Below are 19414 nucleotides of genomic sequence, written 5' to 3'. Positions count from 1 at the left end.
ACCATTAAGGACATGACTACAACTTCTTGCATTTTATTTTTTATTGAGATATGATTGACGTATAACATTGTTTCAGTGTAAGGTATACATTGTGTTACTTTGATACATTTAGATATTGTAATATGATTACTACCATAACTTTAGGTAACATTTCCATCATGTCACATAACTATCACTTCTTTTTTGTGGTGAGGGCATTTAAGATCTAATCTCTTAGCAATTTTGAAGCTGTTACACAGTATTGTTGCCTATAATCACTATGCTATATATTAGGTCTTCATAACTTATTCATCTTCTAGTTGCAAATTTGTACCCTTTAACAAAATGTCCATGTTTTTCCCCTAACCCCCAGCTCCTTGTCACAACCATTCTACTCTGTTTCTACGCCTTCAGATAACTTCGATATCCTGTTTTCACTTCCTTTGGATATATACCCAGAAGTTGCATTGCTGAATCATATGATAGATCTATTTTTAGTATTTTGAGAAACCTCTGTGCTATTTTTCATAGTGGCTGCATCAATTTACGTTCCCACCAAAAGTGCATAGGGTTCCCATTTCTCAACATCCTTGCCAGCACTTATTATCACTTGTCTTTTTTTTATAATGGTTATTATAACAGGTGTGACGTGCTACCTCATTGTGCTTTTGATTTGCATTTTCCTGGTGGTTAGTGAGGCTGGGCATCTTTTCATGTCTGTTGGCCATCTGCATATATTTGAAAAAATGTCTATCAGTTCCTCTGCTTTTTTTTTCATTTTTAAAATATATTTTATTGATTTTTTACAGAGAGGAAGGGAGAGGGATAGAGAGTTAGAAACATCGATGAGAGAGAAACATCGATCAGCTGCCTTCTGCACACTCCCCACTGGGTATGTGCCCGCAACCAAGGTACATGCCCTTGACCAGAATCGAACCTGGGACCCTTGAGTCTGCAGGCCAATGCTCTATCCACTGAGCCAAACCGGTTAGGGCCCTCTGCTTATTTTTTAAAAAATGTATTTATTGTCTAAAGTTTTACATATGTCTCCTTTTTCCCCAATTGACCCTCCTCCCCACCCCCCAGCCATTCCCACCCCGGGCAAGCCTCCACTGCCCCAGTGTCTGTGTCCACTGGTTATGCTAATATGCATGTATACAAGTCCTTTGGTTGATCTCTAATCCCCCCTCCCCTGCCATTTGTCTCTGGATCTATTCTTGTTCATCAGTTTATGTTGATCATTATATTCCACATATGCGTGCGATCATGTGATATTTATCTTTCTCCGACTGGCTTATTTCACTTAGCATAATGCTCTCCAGTGCCATCCATGCTGTTGCAAATGGTAAAAGTTCCTTCTTTTTTATATCGGCATAATATTACACTGTGTAGATGTACCACAGCTTTTTTATCCACTCATATGTTGATGGGCACTTAAGTTGTTTCCAAATCTTAGCTATTGTAAATTGTGCTTCTATGAACATAAGGGTGCATATATCCTTTCTGATTGGTGTTTCTGGTTTCTTGGGATATATTCCTAGAAGTGTGATCACTGGGTCAAATGGGAATTCCATGTTTAGTTTTTTGAGGAAACTCCATACTGTTCTCCACAGTTGTTGCACCAGTCTGCATTCCTACCAGCAGTGCACGAGGGTTCCTTTTTCTCCACATCCTCGCCAGCACTTATTATTGCTTGTCTTTTTTTTATAATGGTTATTATAACAGGTGTGGCGTGCTTTCTCATTGTGGTTTTGATTTGCATTTTCCTGGTGGTTAGTGAGGCTGAGCATCTTTTCATGTCTGTTGCCCATCTGTATATACTAGGTATATGAAAAAATGACTATCAGTTCCTCTGCTTATTTTTTAATCTTGCTATTTGCCCATAGATTTTGAACTGCTGTTTCTTAGAGTCAGGCTTAGTTACTTTTCTGAATTCCTAATAGCACTACTTCCAGTTTAGACACTCATCTCTAGTCATTTCATGTTTTTCTTTTGGTACATGGCTCATCATGATCCAAGGTGCACAGGTAATGTGTAACATCACTTGATGTTTTTTTTTAAGGGATTCTTTTTTCATGTCATTGTACCCATGAATGTTGTCTCTTATTGCAGATTGAAATAACGAAAAATATACGTGTTCCTCTTAAGAGAAAAAGAGGTAATCTGTAAGTATTTGTTCTTTAAAAATTCTAAACTTGCTATTATATCAGCTTTTGGAGAAAATTAACTGCCAATAATAATAGACATCTTGACTATTTTTGTAGTGGAAAAACCCTGCCAATATTTATGTTTGTGTTAAAGGAAAGGCAGCATTTGGAAAAGTAATAGGAAAACTTTACCCAGTGCAACTCCTAAGATTTAAACCACCTGTCACTAATTTATAAAAGGAGAAGTGATAATATCTAAATAAAATCTTTCTTTGAGTAACACTAAAAAAATGTAGTAGCAGATTGCATTTCCAATCTATTTAGTCTTATAGCCTTTGGCAAACTATTTAGCTTCTCTTTGTCTTAATTTCCTCATCTGTAAAATGGGCTTAATGGTAAGTGTCCAGTGAATGGTTCATTATTATTGATGAGGTTACATCTGTGATAGTGTACACTTTCCTCTATTAAATTGAAGCTTACTCTAGTTACTATTTCTTAAACTAATTATATTTCTGATCTTCAAAAATTTAAGTACTAGCACTGTGCTTCACAGAGGCACCTATTCTAGACATTAATATAGAATAAAAGAAATACAACAAATTACCTAAATTTAGAATCATAGTGTTTGAGCCTTGGACCTTGAAAATTACCTAGTTTAGGAGTTCTCAAACATTGATTTTTAGACCAGTGCTGGTCAGTGAAGAATATTTACTGATCCATGGTGAAGTGTGGAAAATAAGGACAATAGGCCATGAGTTTTTTAAAGCTAATTTTTTTTCCATTTGAAGGATTGCTTCTTATTATAAGATATAGTCTTCTAATTTTGGAGAGTTAAACATGTCTGTATTTTATGAAATGATTGTGATAGTAAGTGGTAGGTATTTTGTTTATAATGTTCATACCTGGCAAAAAGTTGATAGCTATGCTATTCCCTTCACCATCCTTCTTTCTTAATATTTTTTTTTACTGGTCTGTGATCTTAAAATCTGAATCCAACTTTCTCATTTTGTAGATGATGAAACAGACGAGCAATTATTTAATTTGTTTCAGGTATTATAGCTCAGCAAGCTGCTGAACCAGGATCAAAACCCTGTATACAATGCTGCCTCTCTTGTATTTCTGGTCTTCTGAGAATTGCTTTCATTATAATAGGTTATGAAGTTGAGACAGAAAATCTACTAGTTTGTATGTGTTGGTGACTAATTTTGAATTTCAAGTGTAAAGAAATTAGAAAGACTTAATATTCTTCTATCATTAAAGTCTACTTGTTAGCCTGTATTAAAAAAATCTTAAATATGGCCAAAGATTTTCATCAGCAGGCCAGAATTACCTGTCTCTGAATTCAGCTACTTAGGCAGCATGCTACCCTGTTCTTGACAAAAGAGGCACAATATCAATAAGGTTAGCATTTCTTTGGGAAGGAGACAATGGTGTCTTTATGGGGGTAGTAGTTTTCAAGCTTCTGAAGTTAACTTACTTACCCACAGAGAGTCTGCTTGCTTCCTCATGCATGCTCTCTCTCTCTCTCTCTCTCTCTCTCTCTCTCTCTCTCTCTCTCATAGATAGATAGATAGATAGATAGATAGATAGATAGATAGATAGATAAACATCTATAGCAGTTGACTTGCAGCCCACCTAGATGTGTAAGAAAAAACTACAAAGGTGAAGAGTAAGAATTAGCAAAAGCATTAGCAGGAACATCTGCCCAGTGTTTTCAGGAGTTTATAGCCACTTTGGAGTATCTGTGATAATTTAGAGACTCCATTGGCATACCTTTGCCTTGGCTATCCCAAAATACACTTCAAAACAGAAATACCTAATTATCTTCCTTGCCTCACTCACCTTAGTGAAGCATGCCTAGGCCAGGAAAAGAGATGAATGTGAAGGGAGAGAAGATAGTGGAAAATATCTATCCACTCCTAACGTGTAGACATTAACTCTAGGAGTCCTCTCCAATGGCTACTTATAATGGGCTTGATGTAGCTTCCTTTTTAGTTAAGAATTATCTCACCCCAATAATTTTAATTTTAAAAAGAATTCTTTAATTTCTGAAACATCAGACACACCCATAATGAAATGTTAAGAATATAAATACATTTTGAGTTACCGGCTGCCTTTGGAATATTTGTGTTCTCTTCTTTACTAGTGCTAATATTTGAGAGTTGATTGAATGGACCATAAGATTTCCATCTTCAACAGATTTATCCATTTTTTGAGTTCTTTTATTAGTCTCATTTATAAGGTGTATTTAACACTGAAGAGCAGAGTGAGCTTTTTTTAAAAATTTATTTTTCAACCATGATACAGTTTTACATTATGCTGGCCAGGTAGCCGACTTACACATTTCAGTGGTTTATTAGGTCATTTTGTAAGAAATGGTTTAAGATTACATGGTTGTATGATTTTTTTAAAAAATATATTTTATTGATTTTTTTACAGAGAGGGAGAGGGATAGAGAGTTAGAAACATCGATGAGAGAGAAACATCGATCAGCTGCCTCCTGCACACCCCCCACTGGGGATGTGCCCGCAACCAAGGTACATGCCCTTGACCGGAATCGAACCTGGGACCCTTGAGTCCGCAGGCAGATGCTCTATCCACTGAGCTAAACCGGTTTCGGCGGATTTTTAATGGTATGAAGGACTGGGAAACAACATTAACAAAGAGCTAACCTATTAAACTAGCACCTCCTCTAGCAAATGTAGAGAGTAGGTCATTTGGCAAAAAGGTATAGTTGCATAAATTCGCCCTGTAATACAAAGATATTACTGTGGGCACTATTACTGCTAGTGACAGGTTTATTTTTTTGAACTTGCACTTATGATTGGTAGCCCACAGTTGTATTATTGCACTATGATAAATAGGTAAGATGACAATAGATAGATATACTCTGTACAGTAGTCCTACCTTATCCATGGAGGAAATGTTCCAAGACCCCTGGTGGATGTCAGAAACTGCAGTTAGTACCGAACCCTTATATATACTATGTTTTTTCTATACATACGCACCAGTGATAAAGTTTAATTTATCCATTAGACACAATAAGAGATTAACAACAACAACTAACAATAAAATAGAACAATTATAACAATAAAATAAATGTTACTCGAAGACAAGCATTGTGCTATCTGCTTCCTGTTTATAGCACTGAAACCTTTATATTTCTCTCTAAACATATTAATCCCAAAACTTAGTTTTCTCCCTTTTCATGATGTCTAATAAAGTTGGGTTGTAATATCATGTTTGTCTAGCATAATTTATCCTCAAAATTCCTTAAATATAAGCTTTGGATTAAATTAAACACTTAACTCCCCACTTTAGAAAGTTGCATATTAAAAACTTATGTTGTGATCACTGAAATAAGGAAATAGATGCACACAGTGTGTGGGATGTTTATAGGCAGCCACACTATCTCCTAGATAGCCTAATTTCAACACATATAGATAGGATCCCAATTATACCATCCTGTGACCTAGAAAAAACATTATCTGATGGTTATTGGGAAAGTTCTTAAAGGCATTATAGGGAGGGAACTTGTACTTGGAGTATGAAAGATCATCTTCAACATGGCAGCTAAGGTGCTTTCTTTTCTGGGAAAAGCTGGGAAGAGACTGGCAGGATGGCAGCTTCAGCAATTACTCTCTCTCCAGGTGATGAAGTAAACAGTAATCTTGTTAGAGATGCATCCAAAGATCAGTCATAGTTGTTAGATACTTCTAGTCAAAATAGCTAGACACAGGTGCAATGTGTTGATACAGGGCATCTATATTATTCACCCTAAGTTTTATTTTGTTTTGTTTTTCAGTTTTCAAGTGTATTATTATAACTTATAATAAATGAATGTATTTATTATAATTTTCAAATTCATTATAATTATTGGGTTTAAAGTTTGATTGTACAAGCTATTTCATAGTGATTATATTGGTCTACCAATTTGAGGCAGATAAGATTTACAAGGAGCAGACAGAAGTATATTGCACACGATTATTCAGTCTTGTAGACTGATAGCAAAAGATCTTGCTAGCTACTCTCAATGACTTATTTTCTTAAAATATTAAGTTTTTATTAACATAAAATTAATTATATTGTAATATAAAGTTGGTAAAGTTTGATTTTATTAACCAAATGCAGTCATTCTTTTTTAACATAGTATTTGAACCTTATCCTGTACATTTTAAAATGATTTGGAACTTTTTAATAATGTGTGAAAGAAAATAGGATTTTGAAAAAAGCACTCCACCCTTTACAAAAGCCTTGGTGGTGCAACATCTGTGGAGAAATATGCTATTTTAAAGTGCAAGTGCAATATGTATGTTATCTGTTTAATCTCTTGAAACTTTTGTAATAGTTTTCTGATTCAACCCTAATCTTTTCAGAAGGCGAATTACCTCTTTATTGGGTAAATTACCCTTTCATGATGTGTGACTTGAAAAATGTGATTTCTTAAAGTAGCACTTACATAGTTAATCATTGATTTTCAAATAGATATTTTTTACACTTTTATAAAGTATTATGTTAAGGACAGATTAATTTGTCCATACTGTGTGTTATAGCTTGGCAGGTGCATGGGTCCTTGCTTGGTTTAGTCCATTTCCTAAAACTTCTGAAATTGTCTTGGCTTTATATGACTTCAGTTTATTAGTTTCTATCATTCTTAAATTGATGATGTATCTGTCATATGCTTCTGGAGATGATGATTTCTGCTTTTAAATTTGGACTTTAATCAGTATGTAGTATTTGTTTCCTTTGTATACTAGAGCTTAATGTATCACTAATGCTTTTTTGCATTTAGCCTAACTATCTCAGAACTTTTGAAGTAACTGGAATGAAATAGTTACTATTAAGTTTGGCCTCAAAACAAAAAAATAAAACAAAATTGCATCTGATTTTCCACTAAAACTTCTAGAACTTACTAGACATCTAAAAGGTCTCCCTCCCCCCCTAATTTGAGTCAAATAAAACTTGCAAGGAGCAGACAGATGTATAAAAAAACTGCATTGATTTGTAGGGCAGATCAGTGCTCAAAATTTTTGCCAAAATTTCTTTATATACAAAGTTTGTCACTCTTTTCACTTTAGATTACACCAGTATGACTAGGGTCACAGACAGTGTAGCTGAAAACATGGACTTTAAAATCAGATAGACTGGAGTCAAAAATCCCTACTTAGTTATGTTGTCTTGGGCAAATTGTTTAATCTGAGACTGTTACATCAGCTGTAAAATGAGGATACTACCTTAAAGGTGTTTTCTGAAGGATTAAATAAAATAATGTATGTATAGGCTTGAGCACAGTGCCTAGCCCATAGTAAATGCTCAATAAGTGGTTATTAATATGCTTTCCATATAGAATGGTAAACATCATGAACAGTCAACTATTCTATGACTAAAGATGATGTCCTGCCCTTTTCTGGCTAATCTATAATAAGAAAAGCATAATATTCTAATTAGACTAGACAACCTTCTAGAAGAGGCAGCCACCGTGGTGGCAGGGGCTGAGGCTTATTGGCCTGCTTCTTCCCAGTTTGGCCTTCATCAGCTCTCAAGGAATGGTTTTTAAATGAAAGAAGTAATAGCCCATTATAATGCTGATGGGAACAATTCAGTAGATCAGGAAAAATTAATGAGGCAAGAGTGAGGGGAGAATCCAGGGAAGAATCCATAGAGCAGAACCTCCAGGTTTTTATTCTATGACTAGGTGCCATGCATGAGTGAAGGGGGTTGGCCTTACCTGGGAGCATCACCAGTTCATCTATAGTCACAGGAGTGAAAAGATCATGTGGCCACATATGCTAGTAGGTGGGCAGATGCAGTGGTGGGCAGTGGGAGTCTGTGGAAGTTCTTTTTAGACTTTTTTTAGTTTTCTCAGAAAAATAGTGAGCCAGGTTGGCAGCTTAGAATGAGGATGGAGGGAGAATATTGGTGTTCTGGAGAGAGAAGAAGGCATGAAACCCTGGAGAGTGGGCCAGTGCATAGACTAGTGCAGTGCAATATGGCCCACTTGAGGGAGCAATCACAGATTTAAAGGGGGACATTCAGCACAGTCAAGTTTTTCTCCAGTCAAATTCAGCTGTGTTGGATATAGGTGTTGATTGGGTAGAGAACTGGGCTTAACCAAGTCATGGTTTATCCGCGTAAGTACAGCAAAAAGAGAGGCAAGAGTGTTGAGTATATTCCAGGGACTGATTATTATTGCCCATTAAATTTAAGCTGGATAAAATGAAGGATTCCATCAACAATACCATGCAGCAGCTACTACAAATACCATGCAGCAGCTACTACAAGCACTGATCTGCCCTACAAATAAGGATTCCATCAACAATACCATGCAGCAGCTACTACAAATACCATGCAGCAGCTACTACAAGCACTGATCTGCCCTACAAATAAGTATTCCTGTTTTATTTTTTTAAAATATATTTTATTGCTTTTTTACAGAAAAGAAGGGAGAGGGATAGAGAGTTAGAAACATCGATGCGAGAGAAACATCGATCAGCTGCCTCCTGCACACCCCCTACTGGGGATGTGCCCACAACCAAGGTACATGCCCTTGACCGGAATCGAACCTGGGACCCTTCAGTCCGCAGGCCAACGCTCTAGCCACTGAGCCAAACCGGTTAGGGCAATTTCCTGTTTTACATATGGTGCCACTGATACAGAGCTTTTCAGTGAGAGGTCATATAACTTTTTCAAACTCACACTTCATAGCAGACACTGGGTTTAGAACCCAGATCTCCTAACTGTTCAGCCCATTTACTACCTACATATGCATGTGCCTCTCAGAGTATAGTTGTAGTCTAGTAAAGTTGACTCTGGAACAATTCAATTTACCCCTTGCTCTATATCAGAAAAGTGGAATAGCACTTTACACGGAGAGCATTACAGCATCTGCTACACTACTTGCTGCATTTCCAATACATACTGCACTGCTTTGCTGCATTCATTTGCTCATCCATTTGTTCTCTCTGATAGGACTGTCCTCATTTCCTAATCATCACCCTCTCCTTTTGAAAACATAGGCATCCTTCACACCCACCTCAAATGCTATGTTTTTTTGTGAAACCTTTCTAGATGGTTCTACTTTCTCCCTCATCTCTTTTTCCCCCAAAACCGGGTACAACCCCCCCCCCCCTGCTTTGAATATATTTAGCATTCTGTCCTTGTTTCTCTTATGGGATTTATCACATTCTATCTTATATATTTGTGAACTGATGTCCCTGCCCCCTCCATGACATATATATGAACACATGTCCATGCATATAGAATGCAGGGCATGTTTTACTCATCTTTGTATTAAGTGCTCTAAACTTACACATAGTAGGTGTTCAAATCTTACTTTTAAATGAATTGATCAGTAGATGTGAGTATATCCCTGGAAAACTCTTGACAAGAAAGGATTTCAAGATGATAGACAAAACTGAAAAGAGGCTAGTTGGTGGGCTTGAAACAGCACCAGACTTGGAAATGGGCCTCTGTTACAATTTGCACTATCCCTGGTTTGCTTCTCTGTGAAATAAGGGATCAAGCAATATCAGTGGTTAAAATATTCAGCTGAACTGGAGGTTCCAAGTAATCCCTTTAGGGGCTTTCACAGCCTCCCCCACGAAAGCAGCTCTGCTTTTTACTTTTATCTGTATTTGTATTTTCATATCCATATAAAATTGTATTCAAATGAATGAACATCACTACACTAGAAATACTTTGAAAATCTTTGGACTAAATGATGTCTCTGATGGCTCCTCACTTGAATGTTCTTTGAGCCCTACCTACTGTGTGTGTGTGTGTGTGTGTACATAAATGTGACTCTGTACTATGAGAATTTAAGTAGAGAAAACAACATTTCCCTACCACCAAGGCTTAAGGTAAACATGTATAAAATATTAAGCATATATAGCAACATAAATGACTAAGAAACATACAGTACAGTTTAAATCCAACTATATTATAAAGCCTTTCAAAAGCTGCCTTCTACTTCTTTTTATGTCTTCAGCTCCAAGTCTGACAATTTCTGAAATGAGAATGAGGTGGTACTCACCTCTTAGGGGCACTTCCTCAATTGGAGACTTTTTTTTTTTTTAGTAGTGTCCCTGAGAATTTATATGTTGAAACAAATATTATTTTAGTTTAACTTCATTTGTATAGTCCTTTATAATAACAGTAAGGAATTTTTAAAATTGTGTGTGTAGGTAGATTATCTGTATCTTTTAACATTTATTAGGGGGTATTATAAAATATTTGATATAAGAAAGGTGTTGTGTTTGATAGACTTGAGAACTACTGGTCTGTGCTCTATGCTTGGGTGCTTACATGTTTGGAAATGATGGTACAATCAAGGATCAGAATGAGTGGTTGACATTTCAAGTGAGGTAGGAAATTAGAGAATGGAAAGATTTGTTGATCTGGGTAGTCATGAAATGTCTGATGAAGGAGAGGATTGTTAGAGGGGATCTTGCATATTGAGGACCAGGCTCTGTGATAGACACTTGACATACCTTTTCTTAAAGAAATGAATGACCAGACTTGTGAGAAAGACTGAAAGAGCTATTTTTAGGTAGGGGAAAATCACAAAATTTGAAGTTGGAAGGGCACGAGGAAATCATCTAGGCCAGAAATCCTGAGTTCAGAGTTGGTGTCACCCTTTGGGGTTCATGGATGTGTTTTAGGGAACACACGATTCCCCTGAAATTTTGTGTAATGTTTTGCATATTTTTCTTAGGGGGATTGGGTTCATAGTTCTCACTGGATTCTCAAAGGGGCCCATCACCTCTAAATAATGGCTACTGATCTAGTCTTACCTTAAGTTCAAGCAGCTGGCTTTGCTCAAGGTTATACAGCCAGTTAGTGAACAAGATGGGGACTGAAACCCAGATCTTTTCACTTGTAGTTTCTTGTTCATTTCACTACACTCAATTAATAAACAAAAGCAGAGGCAGAATTAAGCTACCATTTTATAGTAATTGGTGTAATAATCAAACAACTATCCTGGGGTCAGTAGTCTGCCTGTCTGTTTCCACATTTGCAGAAGGATGAGCTTCAGTTTCTCTCCAAGTGAAGTAATATTTTAATTCTTATGGTTAAAATACACCTTCACTCGCCAAAGTAGCTTTCCCAGCTGAAGGCACACTCCTTGAAAGATAGTATCCTGGAGGCTGTTTCTGCAGTTCCTTTCCAATTGGCACTATTTTTCTGACCTGCAGTGACCTCCCGTTTTCTGCCTAATCAAATAAAAATAGCTTTGCCTGATTTGTCAGATTCTGTACCATTGTAGCCTACTTAGCCAATGAATACTCTGTGCCTCAGTCAGGCTAGTGTCCATATTATTGGCACTCTCCACTCTCCCAAAATCTTTTCATTCCTACATCTGTATCTTCATGTTGTTCTCCTACTGGGAATGCCCTACAGTTTTCTCCTTTATTTCTAGATCCCCAACATAAGGTCCAGCTTAAGTCTAATTTCCACAGATCCTCCACTAGTTACTCTTGGCCATTTGTACTTCCTCTGAACTCCAATTACATTTATTGCTTTTCCTGCACAACATAGCACTTGTTTATTTCTGTAGGGCTTTACATTGGAAATGCTTCAGTGGTCACCTTGGGAGTGGGGTTCTAGGAAGTTCAGGGTGAGACTCTGGACAATCCCAATCCTTGCTTCAGCCAGAGCAATTCCACTTTAGTTTTATATCAGGGCAGTCTGCAAGTGTTTTTATTTGAAGAAGTGATTTAGCTGCATCCCGCCCCTCTCAAAAGAGTTTGAAAAATGCTCACTCTATCTGGTGTGCTGATTTCCTCATAAGTGTTAATTTACCAGATCTTACACTATTTCAGACTTAATACTACCATTCCTGCCTCTGGAATGCAACTGGTTCATCTATAGTCACAAAAATATGCAACTGGTGCAATTTTGAGCACAAAATGGACACTTAGGAAATGGTTTTATGATTGTATTGCTCTAATTTTTTGGGATAGGAGACAGTGAATAGCATTATCTGAGAAATTTATCTTAATGAAGAACTCAGAAAAAGAGTTCTGGTTGATCTTTGAGAAATAAGCCTAAAATGATCGATTGTTTTCCCTTTTGGATATAAAACCAAATCTGATTTAAATCTGATTTACATATACATATTTCTGATTTACATATACATATTTAAGAGGAACTCATTATTGGCATCCGTACTCACCCAAAGTTTAGCCAAACTTAAATATCATATTCATGCATTTGTGTAAGTATTAAATAGTGTTACTCAACTCACAGAATGATGTACAGAGTATCATTTATACCTAAAAACCTAGAAAGGAGTAAATTCAGAAGTTTATGGCAATAATGATTAACATAAGAAATGCCAGTTTTCAGACCAGTTATTTCAGCTTTCTGTATCAAATCAATTATATATAAACTAAAGACCTGAGTATTTAAATAAATGTGCTATCAACTTGTTAATACTCTTGTTTTTGTTTTTGTCTTTTTTCCTACTGTCTGCCGGGCTCATTGTCTTCACCTACAGGTGTACTTTTTTGTCGGCTTCCAAAGATTACTAACTTTTATCTGTATCATTAAAATTGAACTGCCTTGGCTATACTGCTACTCTTACTGCTGCTTCCATTAATGCCTTCTTCAGCAAAATAAGGCTTTTTGAAGCCAAAGAATAACAAGAAATAAACACCATTTTAGAAGCCTTGCAACTATGAATCTTAAGCTAAATGTGCCCACCATTATTTTGCTGCCTGTCCACTTGTTAATAACAATATACAGTGCCCTTATATTTATTCCATGGTATTTTCTTACCAATGCCAAGAAGAAAAACGCCATGGCAAAGAGAATAAAAGCTAAGCCCACTTCAGACAAACCTGGAAGTCCATATCGCTCTGTCACGCACTTCGACTCACTAGCTGTCATAGACATCCCTGGAGCAGACACTCTTGATAAACTATTTGATCATGCCATATCCAAGTTTGGGAAGAAGGACAGCCTTGGGACCAGGGAAATCCTAAGTGAAGAAAACGAAATGCAGCCAAATGGAAAGGTGTTTAAGAAGGTAAAACATTTTTGGGCTTTTTATTTTTTTTAAGGGGAGGGTACATTTTACTTGATCATAAATCAAGTGCATTTTAAATATCTCTGCCCTAGCTGGTTTGGCTCAGTGGATAGAGTGTTGGCCTGCGGACTGAAGGGTCCCGGGTTTGATTCTGGCCAGGGGCACAAGCCTGGGCTGTGGGCTCGATCCCCTATAGGGGGTGTGCAGGAGGCAGCCAATCAATGATTCCCTCTCATCATTGATGTTTCTATCTCTCCCTCTCCCTTCTTCTCTGAAATCAATAAAAATACATTACAAAAAGAGCTTTAAAAAAATATCATTGCATTCCATTCTGGTGCTGTGTAACTAATTCTCCAAAGGTTCCCATAGTTTTTGAATATTCACTTCAGGGCAACTTTAAAGTTTCATACTTTGAATAGTTTTTTAATTGCTTGCTTGGATAAATGTACTAATATTAGAGAATGTCTCGTTTTAACAGTTAATTCTTGGGAATTATAAATGGATGAACTACCTTGAAGTGAACCACCGAGTGAATAACTTTGGTAGTGGACTCACTGCATTGGGATTAAAACCAAAGAGCACTATTGCCATTTTCTGTGAGACCAGGGCTGAGTGGATGATTGCAGCACAGACCTGCTTTAAGTACAACTTTCCTCGTAAGTGCCTTGTATTTTCGGAGGGGGAGAGAGAGGGCTTTGTTTATATGTGAAACTGTCTTGAGATCTTTAATTTTTCAAAGTAGGTGTCTTTTAGTCATTTATCTGCCTAAATTATGTTTGTGAAACAGTATGTAACATAGTTAAAATATATCTGACAATTCCTGTTAAAGTTAATAACTTCTAAGAGCTAGTATGAGATTTGGCTGCTCAATGAATAGAATTTAGAATTTTACTTTTTAATTGGAAGTGAATTGTACTTGAAAGATTTGGGGTTTGGGGCATTTTTTAGGAAGTAACCCACAAATAATCACAAAAATCATTGCTTCAGATAATTCTAGTTCATTGTTTCACTTCAAGGTCTCTTATTGTACTTTTACCATTTTACTTGTGAAAGAAGCATGTGACAGCTTGAACTGGCATTAGATTATGTTGTCCAGAAAGTAAAATTGAGTATATTTTTTAGCCATTGTTCAAGAAATTATATTTAATTATTAATAGCCCAGAACAGTGCCAGCACTCAGTTATTTGTTGAATGAAATAGAACACTATAGGTGTGGTGTAGTAATCAAGGGTTTGCATTTCAAACAAACAAAAATAGATATGAAAATGATCCCCTATATATACATCACCCAACTTCAACAATCAACAGCTTGTGAAAAGTAGCAGTTCTTAACCATGTTGCTGTTTTGGTTACCAGCCTAGAGTTGAATTTCCAAGCCTATCTAAGTTTAGCAGATGTCCTCTGATTCTAACTATTCTGGGTTTCAGTTTATGTTTTCTTTGTCTGTTAGATCCTAAAGAGTAGATATCCCTGTCCACTCCAATTTAGGCTTAGAGGTCTCCAATAAGTGTGGACATGAGACCCACAGAGAAAGCTTCTTAGGAGTGAGAATGTGATTTATGGCCTATCTTCTGACTTGAGATCCTCAAAATGTGAGGATTCTCAAAGACTTATCCTTTCTTTGGCACTATGACCAATGAAAGTGTGTGTCACAGGGGAGCCCTTGCTGGAATAGCTCTGACCTTCATTGAGAGGTCAGCCAGACCATATAAAAGAATGATCCTACCATTTTCAATAGCATGGATGGAACTAGAGGGTATTATGCTAACCAAAGTAAGTCAGTCAGAGAAAGAAAAAAATTCACTTATATGTGGAATCTAAAGAACAAAATAAATCAACAAACAAAATAAAAACAGACTCATCGATACAGAGAACAGACTGATGGTTGCCAGAGGGGAGTGGATTGGGGAACTGTAGGAAACAGTGAAGGGACTGAGAAGTACAGCTTAGATTAGTAGTTAAAAAATAGTCATGAAGATGTAAAATACTTCATAGGAAAGGAAATATAGTCAATAATATGATATGTAATAACTATGTATGTGCCACTAAGTTACTGGAAATATCAGGGGGAACACTTTGTAAAGTATATGATTGTTTAACCACTATGCTGTACACCTGAAATGAATATAAAATATTATTGAATGTAAAATGTATCTGAGAAAAAAATTTTAAATATATTTTATTGATTTTTTACAGAGAGGAAGGGAGAAGGATAGAGAGTTAGAAACATTGATGAGAGAGAAACATCAATCAGCTGCCTCTTGCACACCTCCTACTGGGGATGTGCCCGCAACCAAGGTGCATGCCCTTGACCGGAATCAAACCTGGGACCTTTCAGTCCACAGGCTGACACTCTATACACTGAGCCAAACCGGTTAGGGAAATCTGAAAAATTTTTTAAAAGTTCAGCCAGAACCTATTGGCCTTGACCATCTTAAATGACCTATTTTTGACCAGTTGTGGCACTTCCTGTATTTCTGTGTTTCTTCAGGTTTAGAAAGTTAGAATTCTGCGAATTTGTGAGGAAAGTTTTGGAATACTATATCAGGAAATTTGAGGCAAGGTTGAAGCATAATATAGCAAAGACTGTGAAGTCAAGTTAAATTATAAAATATCTTTCCATCTGTGAGTATGCCTATCATTAAAGGTTGATTTAAATAATATACTGAATAATTTTTTATCATTTAACTTTTGTGTTTTTTTTTTTATTATGTAGTTGTGACTTTATATGCAACACTTGGCAGTGAAGCTGTAGTTCATGGGTTAAATGAATCTGAGGCTGCCTATCTGATTACTAGTGTTGAACTTCTGGAAAGTAAACTTAAGGTACGTATTACAATTTCTTTTAATTATGGTATTGTTATATGACAGGACAGGAAAATGTTCAGTAATTGAGTTTACTGCAGGCCCATATTTAATAACTGAATTTTCTTTCTGCTCAACAGACTGCATTGTTAGAAATAAATTGTGTTAAACATATCATTTATGTGGACAATAAGACTGTCAATAAAACAGAATACCCTGAAGGATTTGAGATTCACAGCATGCAATCAGTAGAAGAGTTGGGATCCAAGTCAGAAAACTGTAAGTAAAGCAGTTAAAACAAATTTATTAATCTATTCATAGTTATTTCAGTAGGTTAGGAAAAGAAATGATGTAAGTGAAAAGCCTAAAATTCTTTGATTAAAAATGTTTTAAAATGCTTGAAAACTATCAAAACCATATAGTATTCAGGTTTTCCCTCCCTTTTTCCTCTAAAGCTAACCACTGTTTTAAAATTTACTTTGTAGTAGAGATGTACACAATGGTTCAGACTTGATGGTGGTTGCTGCCTAACTTTTCTTTTTTTCAAATAACCTTCTAATTTAGACCTCACATAAGAAAAAGGTATCAGGCCTTCCATTCAGTACATTTTTAAAATGCTTAATTCTAGTGATCTTAATGATGTATTAGGGATTGCAAAGCTGTTTAGTTGGTATTTCATTAGAAACAAGTCAGTCAACCTTGTAGCAAAATACCAGTTGTGGAAATTAAATAATATACTGAATAAATGTTTATCATTTAACTTTTGTGTTTATTTCTTATTATGTAGTTGTGACTTTATATTCCACACTTGGCAGAGAAGCTAAGAGGGTTGAAGAAATTAAACATTCCATTTAAATATTTTTTTCTGTCATGTTTAATGTTATTGTAATGATACTCTACTAGATGAGGAAAGGATTCATTTTGGCAGAAGAAAATGTTGGTTGAACCTCTGTTTAGCTTATGAATATTTGATCATTAGTGACTTAACATATGTTTGCAATAAAAGGTATCAAGTATAGGACTCTTATCACTTGTGGAGCATGACATAGGGGTTGACATTTTACCAACTTGCAAACAAACAAGTGAGCTTGCCACCACCTCTTGGAGATACAAGGCTCCTGAATCAGATATGAAGGACAGTTTTTTAATCACAGCAATAGCAGTACCCAGAGTTTCAGCATTTATGTTGCTTCCTTGCACTCCAGTTTCCACAGGGCATTGTGAAGAAGGTTAGATGACACCTGCACTTGCAGTGGGTTGTGTTATAGGAGAGGAACCCTGATCTTAGGAAACCTGAATCTTAACAATGAGCAGTAAGCAAACCTGTCCTCTGCCCTGGAGAAAGAGATTATGTATATTTTACTGGACAGTAAGCAAGCCTGCTCTTTGCTTTGGAGGGAGACTCTATCTCTGTCTTCCAAGGCTGTTAACTGTGCAAACTTTCTTGAAAAGATATTCTAGAATAAAGTCAATGCCTGCACTCACAAGATGTTTGGCAATTCGAAAGACCATGGAGAATTGTCTCTCAGCACCATGTTGACCCTGCAAGATTGGGATAAACTTAAATGTGAAGTCCTGATCAATAGGGATCTGTTGCCAATTCTGCTGATTCATCAAAGGATGGTGGCAATAAACTATGGGGATATTGGGTCCTTGTATCAATAACATAATAGACCACTAGTTCCACTCATTTCTATACTAGATCAGACATCTTTTTGTGATAATTTATCTGAGTAGATAGTTGTTATGATAATAAGTGTAATATTGTGTGCTTAGACAGAGGAGAGAGCTTAACATACAGGGTGGGTAAAAGTAGGTTTACAGTTATGAATACATGAAACAGAGTTTATTCTTACATTATTAATTATTGTATAATTTTCCATATGAACAACTGTAAACCTACTTTTACCCCACCCTGTATTTACTGCTGCTGCATCCATTACTCATCAAATGAAGGATTTAGTTCAAATTTTCTTGGTTTATAAACTGATAGTAGATATCTTTAAAGAGCATTAGCATTAGTTAATTTATGTATAACTTTATCTTTGGTTATTTCAGCGGTAAAATTACACTGTTTAGCTTGGGCATAAAATGTAATTCAGTTTCATAAACTAATTCTTTTTTAAAAGTTTATTTTGTAGAGCAGTTATAGATTCACAGCAAAATTGACAGGAAGATACAGAGAGTTCACATACTGTATACCCCCTGCCTCTACAAACATACTGCCTCTCCCACTGTCAACTTTTCCAAATAGAGTGGTACATTTGTTACAATTGATGAGTCTACAGTGACAAAGCATAGTCACCCGAAGTCCATACTTTACATTAGGGATCATTCTTGATGTTATGCATTCTATGGGTTTTGTCAAATGTATAATGACATGTATCCATGATTATAGTATCATACAGAATATAAACTAATTTTTAAAAATCCAAGAATTTTTTGAAACTTTTATTTAATTCTGATAATATATCTTTGTCTTCTTGGACATTTTGGTGTATTCTGGGATAGCAAAGAGGTTACACAGAAACCCCAATGTGCTGTTTAAAACTTAGCATGTTAGAATATTAGAATATTAGAGTTGAAGTCACCTTAAAGATAAGTTAACAACAACAAAAACGGAACCCAAGAAAACTCAGGGAGGTGATGGGTATATCTATTACCTTGATTGTAGTGATGGTATCATGGGTGTTTGTATATGTTCCAGTCATTAATGTGGTGCTTTTTCATTCATTTAGCATGCGTTCCTCCAAATAGACCAACTCCTTCAGACATGGCTATTGTCATGTATACCAGTGGATCTACTGGCCGACCTAAGGGAGTGATGATGCATCATAGCAATTTGATAGCTGGAATGGCAGGCCAGTGTGAGAGAATTCCTGGCCTGGGGTAAGAGAGAATCATTCAACTTTCTTTGTAGATATCAGAGTTCACGTTGGCATTCTCTGAACTTAATCTATATTAAAATGATAAGGTTATTGACATTTCTGATTTACAATGCCTTTTCAAAATAAGCTAAAATGTTTCTCTTATTTTGTTTTAGACCAAAGGACACATATATTGGCTACCTGCCTTTGGCTCATGTCCTAGAACTGACAGCAGAGATATCTTGCTTTACATATGGCTGTAGAATTGGATACTCTTCTCCACTTACACTCTCTGACCAGGTGACAAGCTTTTAAGTGTATTGGCATGATCATATCAAGTTTCATTGTTTGGCTGAGAACATATTACTAAAGCATGAGATAGTTTAGTTCAGCTAAAACTTATTCCTTGACTTCAAAAACAGCTCCCATGAGCAATGAGTAGCTGTTGTAAATAAACTTGTTTTTTACATTGTTTTACCTACATATTTTTAAATTATTTTGAAACTAATAATTTCTTTTATCTTACTTTTCTCTATTAGATTTTTATTTCAGTGAGCTAGGATGGAGAATATAAACACAACCTTTTC

At 36.1% G+C, this 19414-nt stretch overlaps 1 protein-coding gene across 3 annotated transcripts in view; it reads left to right on the top strand.

Annotated features, from left to right (window-relative positions):
- The window catches only part of ACSL4 (acyl-CoA synthetase long chain family member 4), an 83551-nt gene that overhangs the window by 37459 nt on the left and 26678 nt on the right, over positions 1–19414 (top strand). Inside the window, exons 2-8 of one of the 3 annotated variants that reach the window (XM_008160120.3) lie at positions 2092–2144; positions 12625–13155; positions 13634–13811; positions 15872–15981; positions 16101–16239; positions 18699–18849; positions 19004–19127. In XM_008160120.3, coding sequence (XP_008158342.2) covers positions 12805–13155; positions 13634–13811; positions 15872–15981; positions 16101–16239; positions 18699–18849; positions 19004–19127 — 1053 coding nt within the window. In that variant the 5' untranslated portion in view covers positions 2092–2144; positions 12625–12804. The remainder of the gene's footprint in view (positions 1–2091; positions 2145–12624; positions 13156–13633; positions 13812–15871; positions 15982–16100; positions 16240–18698; positions 18850–19003; positions 19128–19414) is intronic. The other 2 variants (XM_008160122.3, XM_008160121.3) reach the window with 2 other exon arrangements.

Source organism: Eptesicus fuscus, chromosome 1 (genome assembly GCF_027574615.1).
Source record: "Eptesicus fuscus isolate TK198812 chromosome 1, DD_ASM_mEF_20220401, whole genome shotgun sequence".
Taxonomy (NCBI): domain Eukaryota; kingdom Metazoa; phylum Chordata; class Mammalia; order Chiroptera; family Vespertilionidae; genus Eptesicus; species Eptesicus fuscus.
The sequence above is the reverse complement of the archived record's forward strand: the minus strand, read 5'-3'. Positions and strand labels throughout refer to the sequence as shown.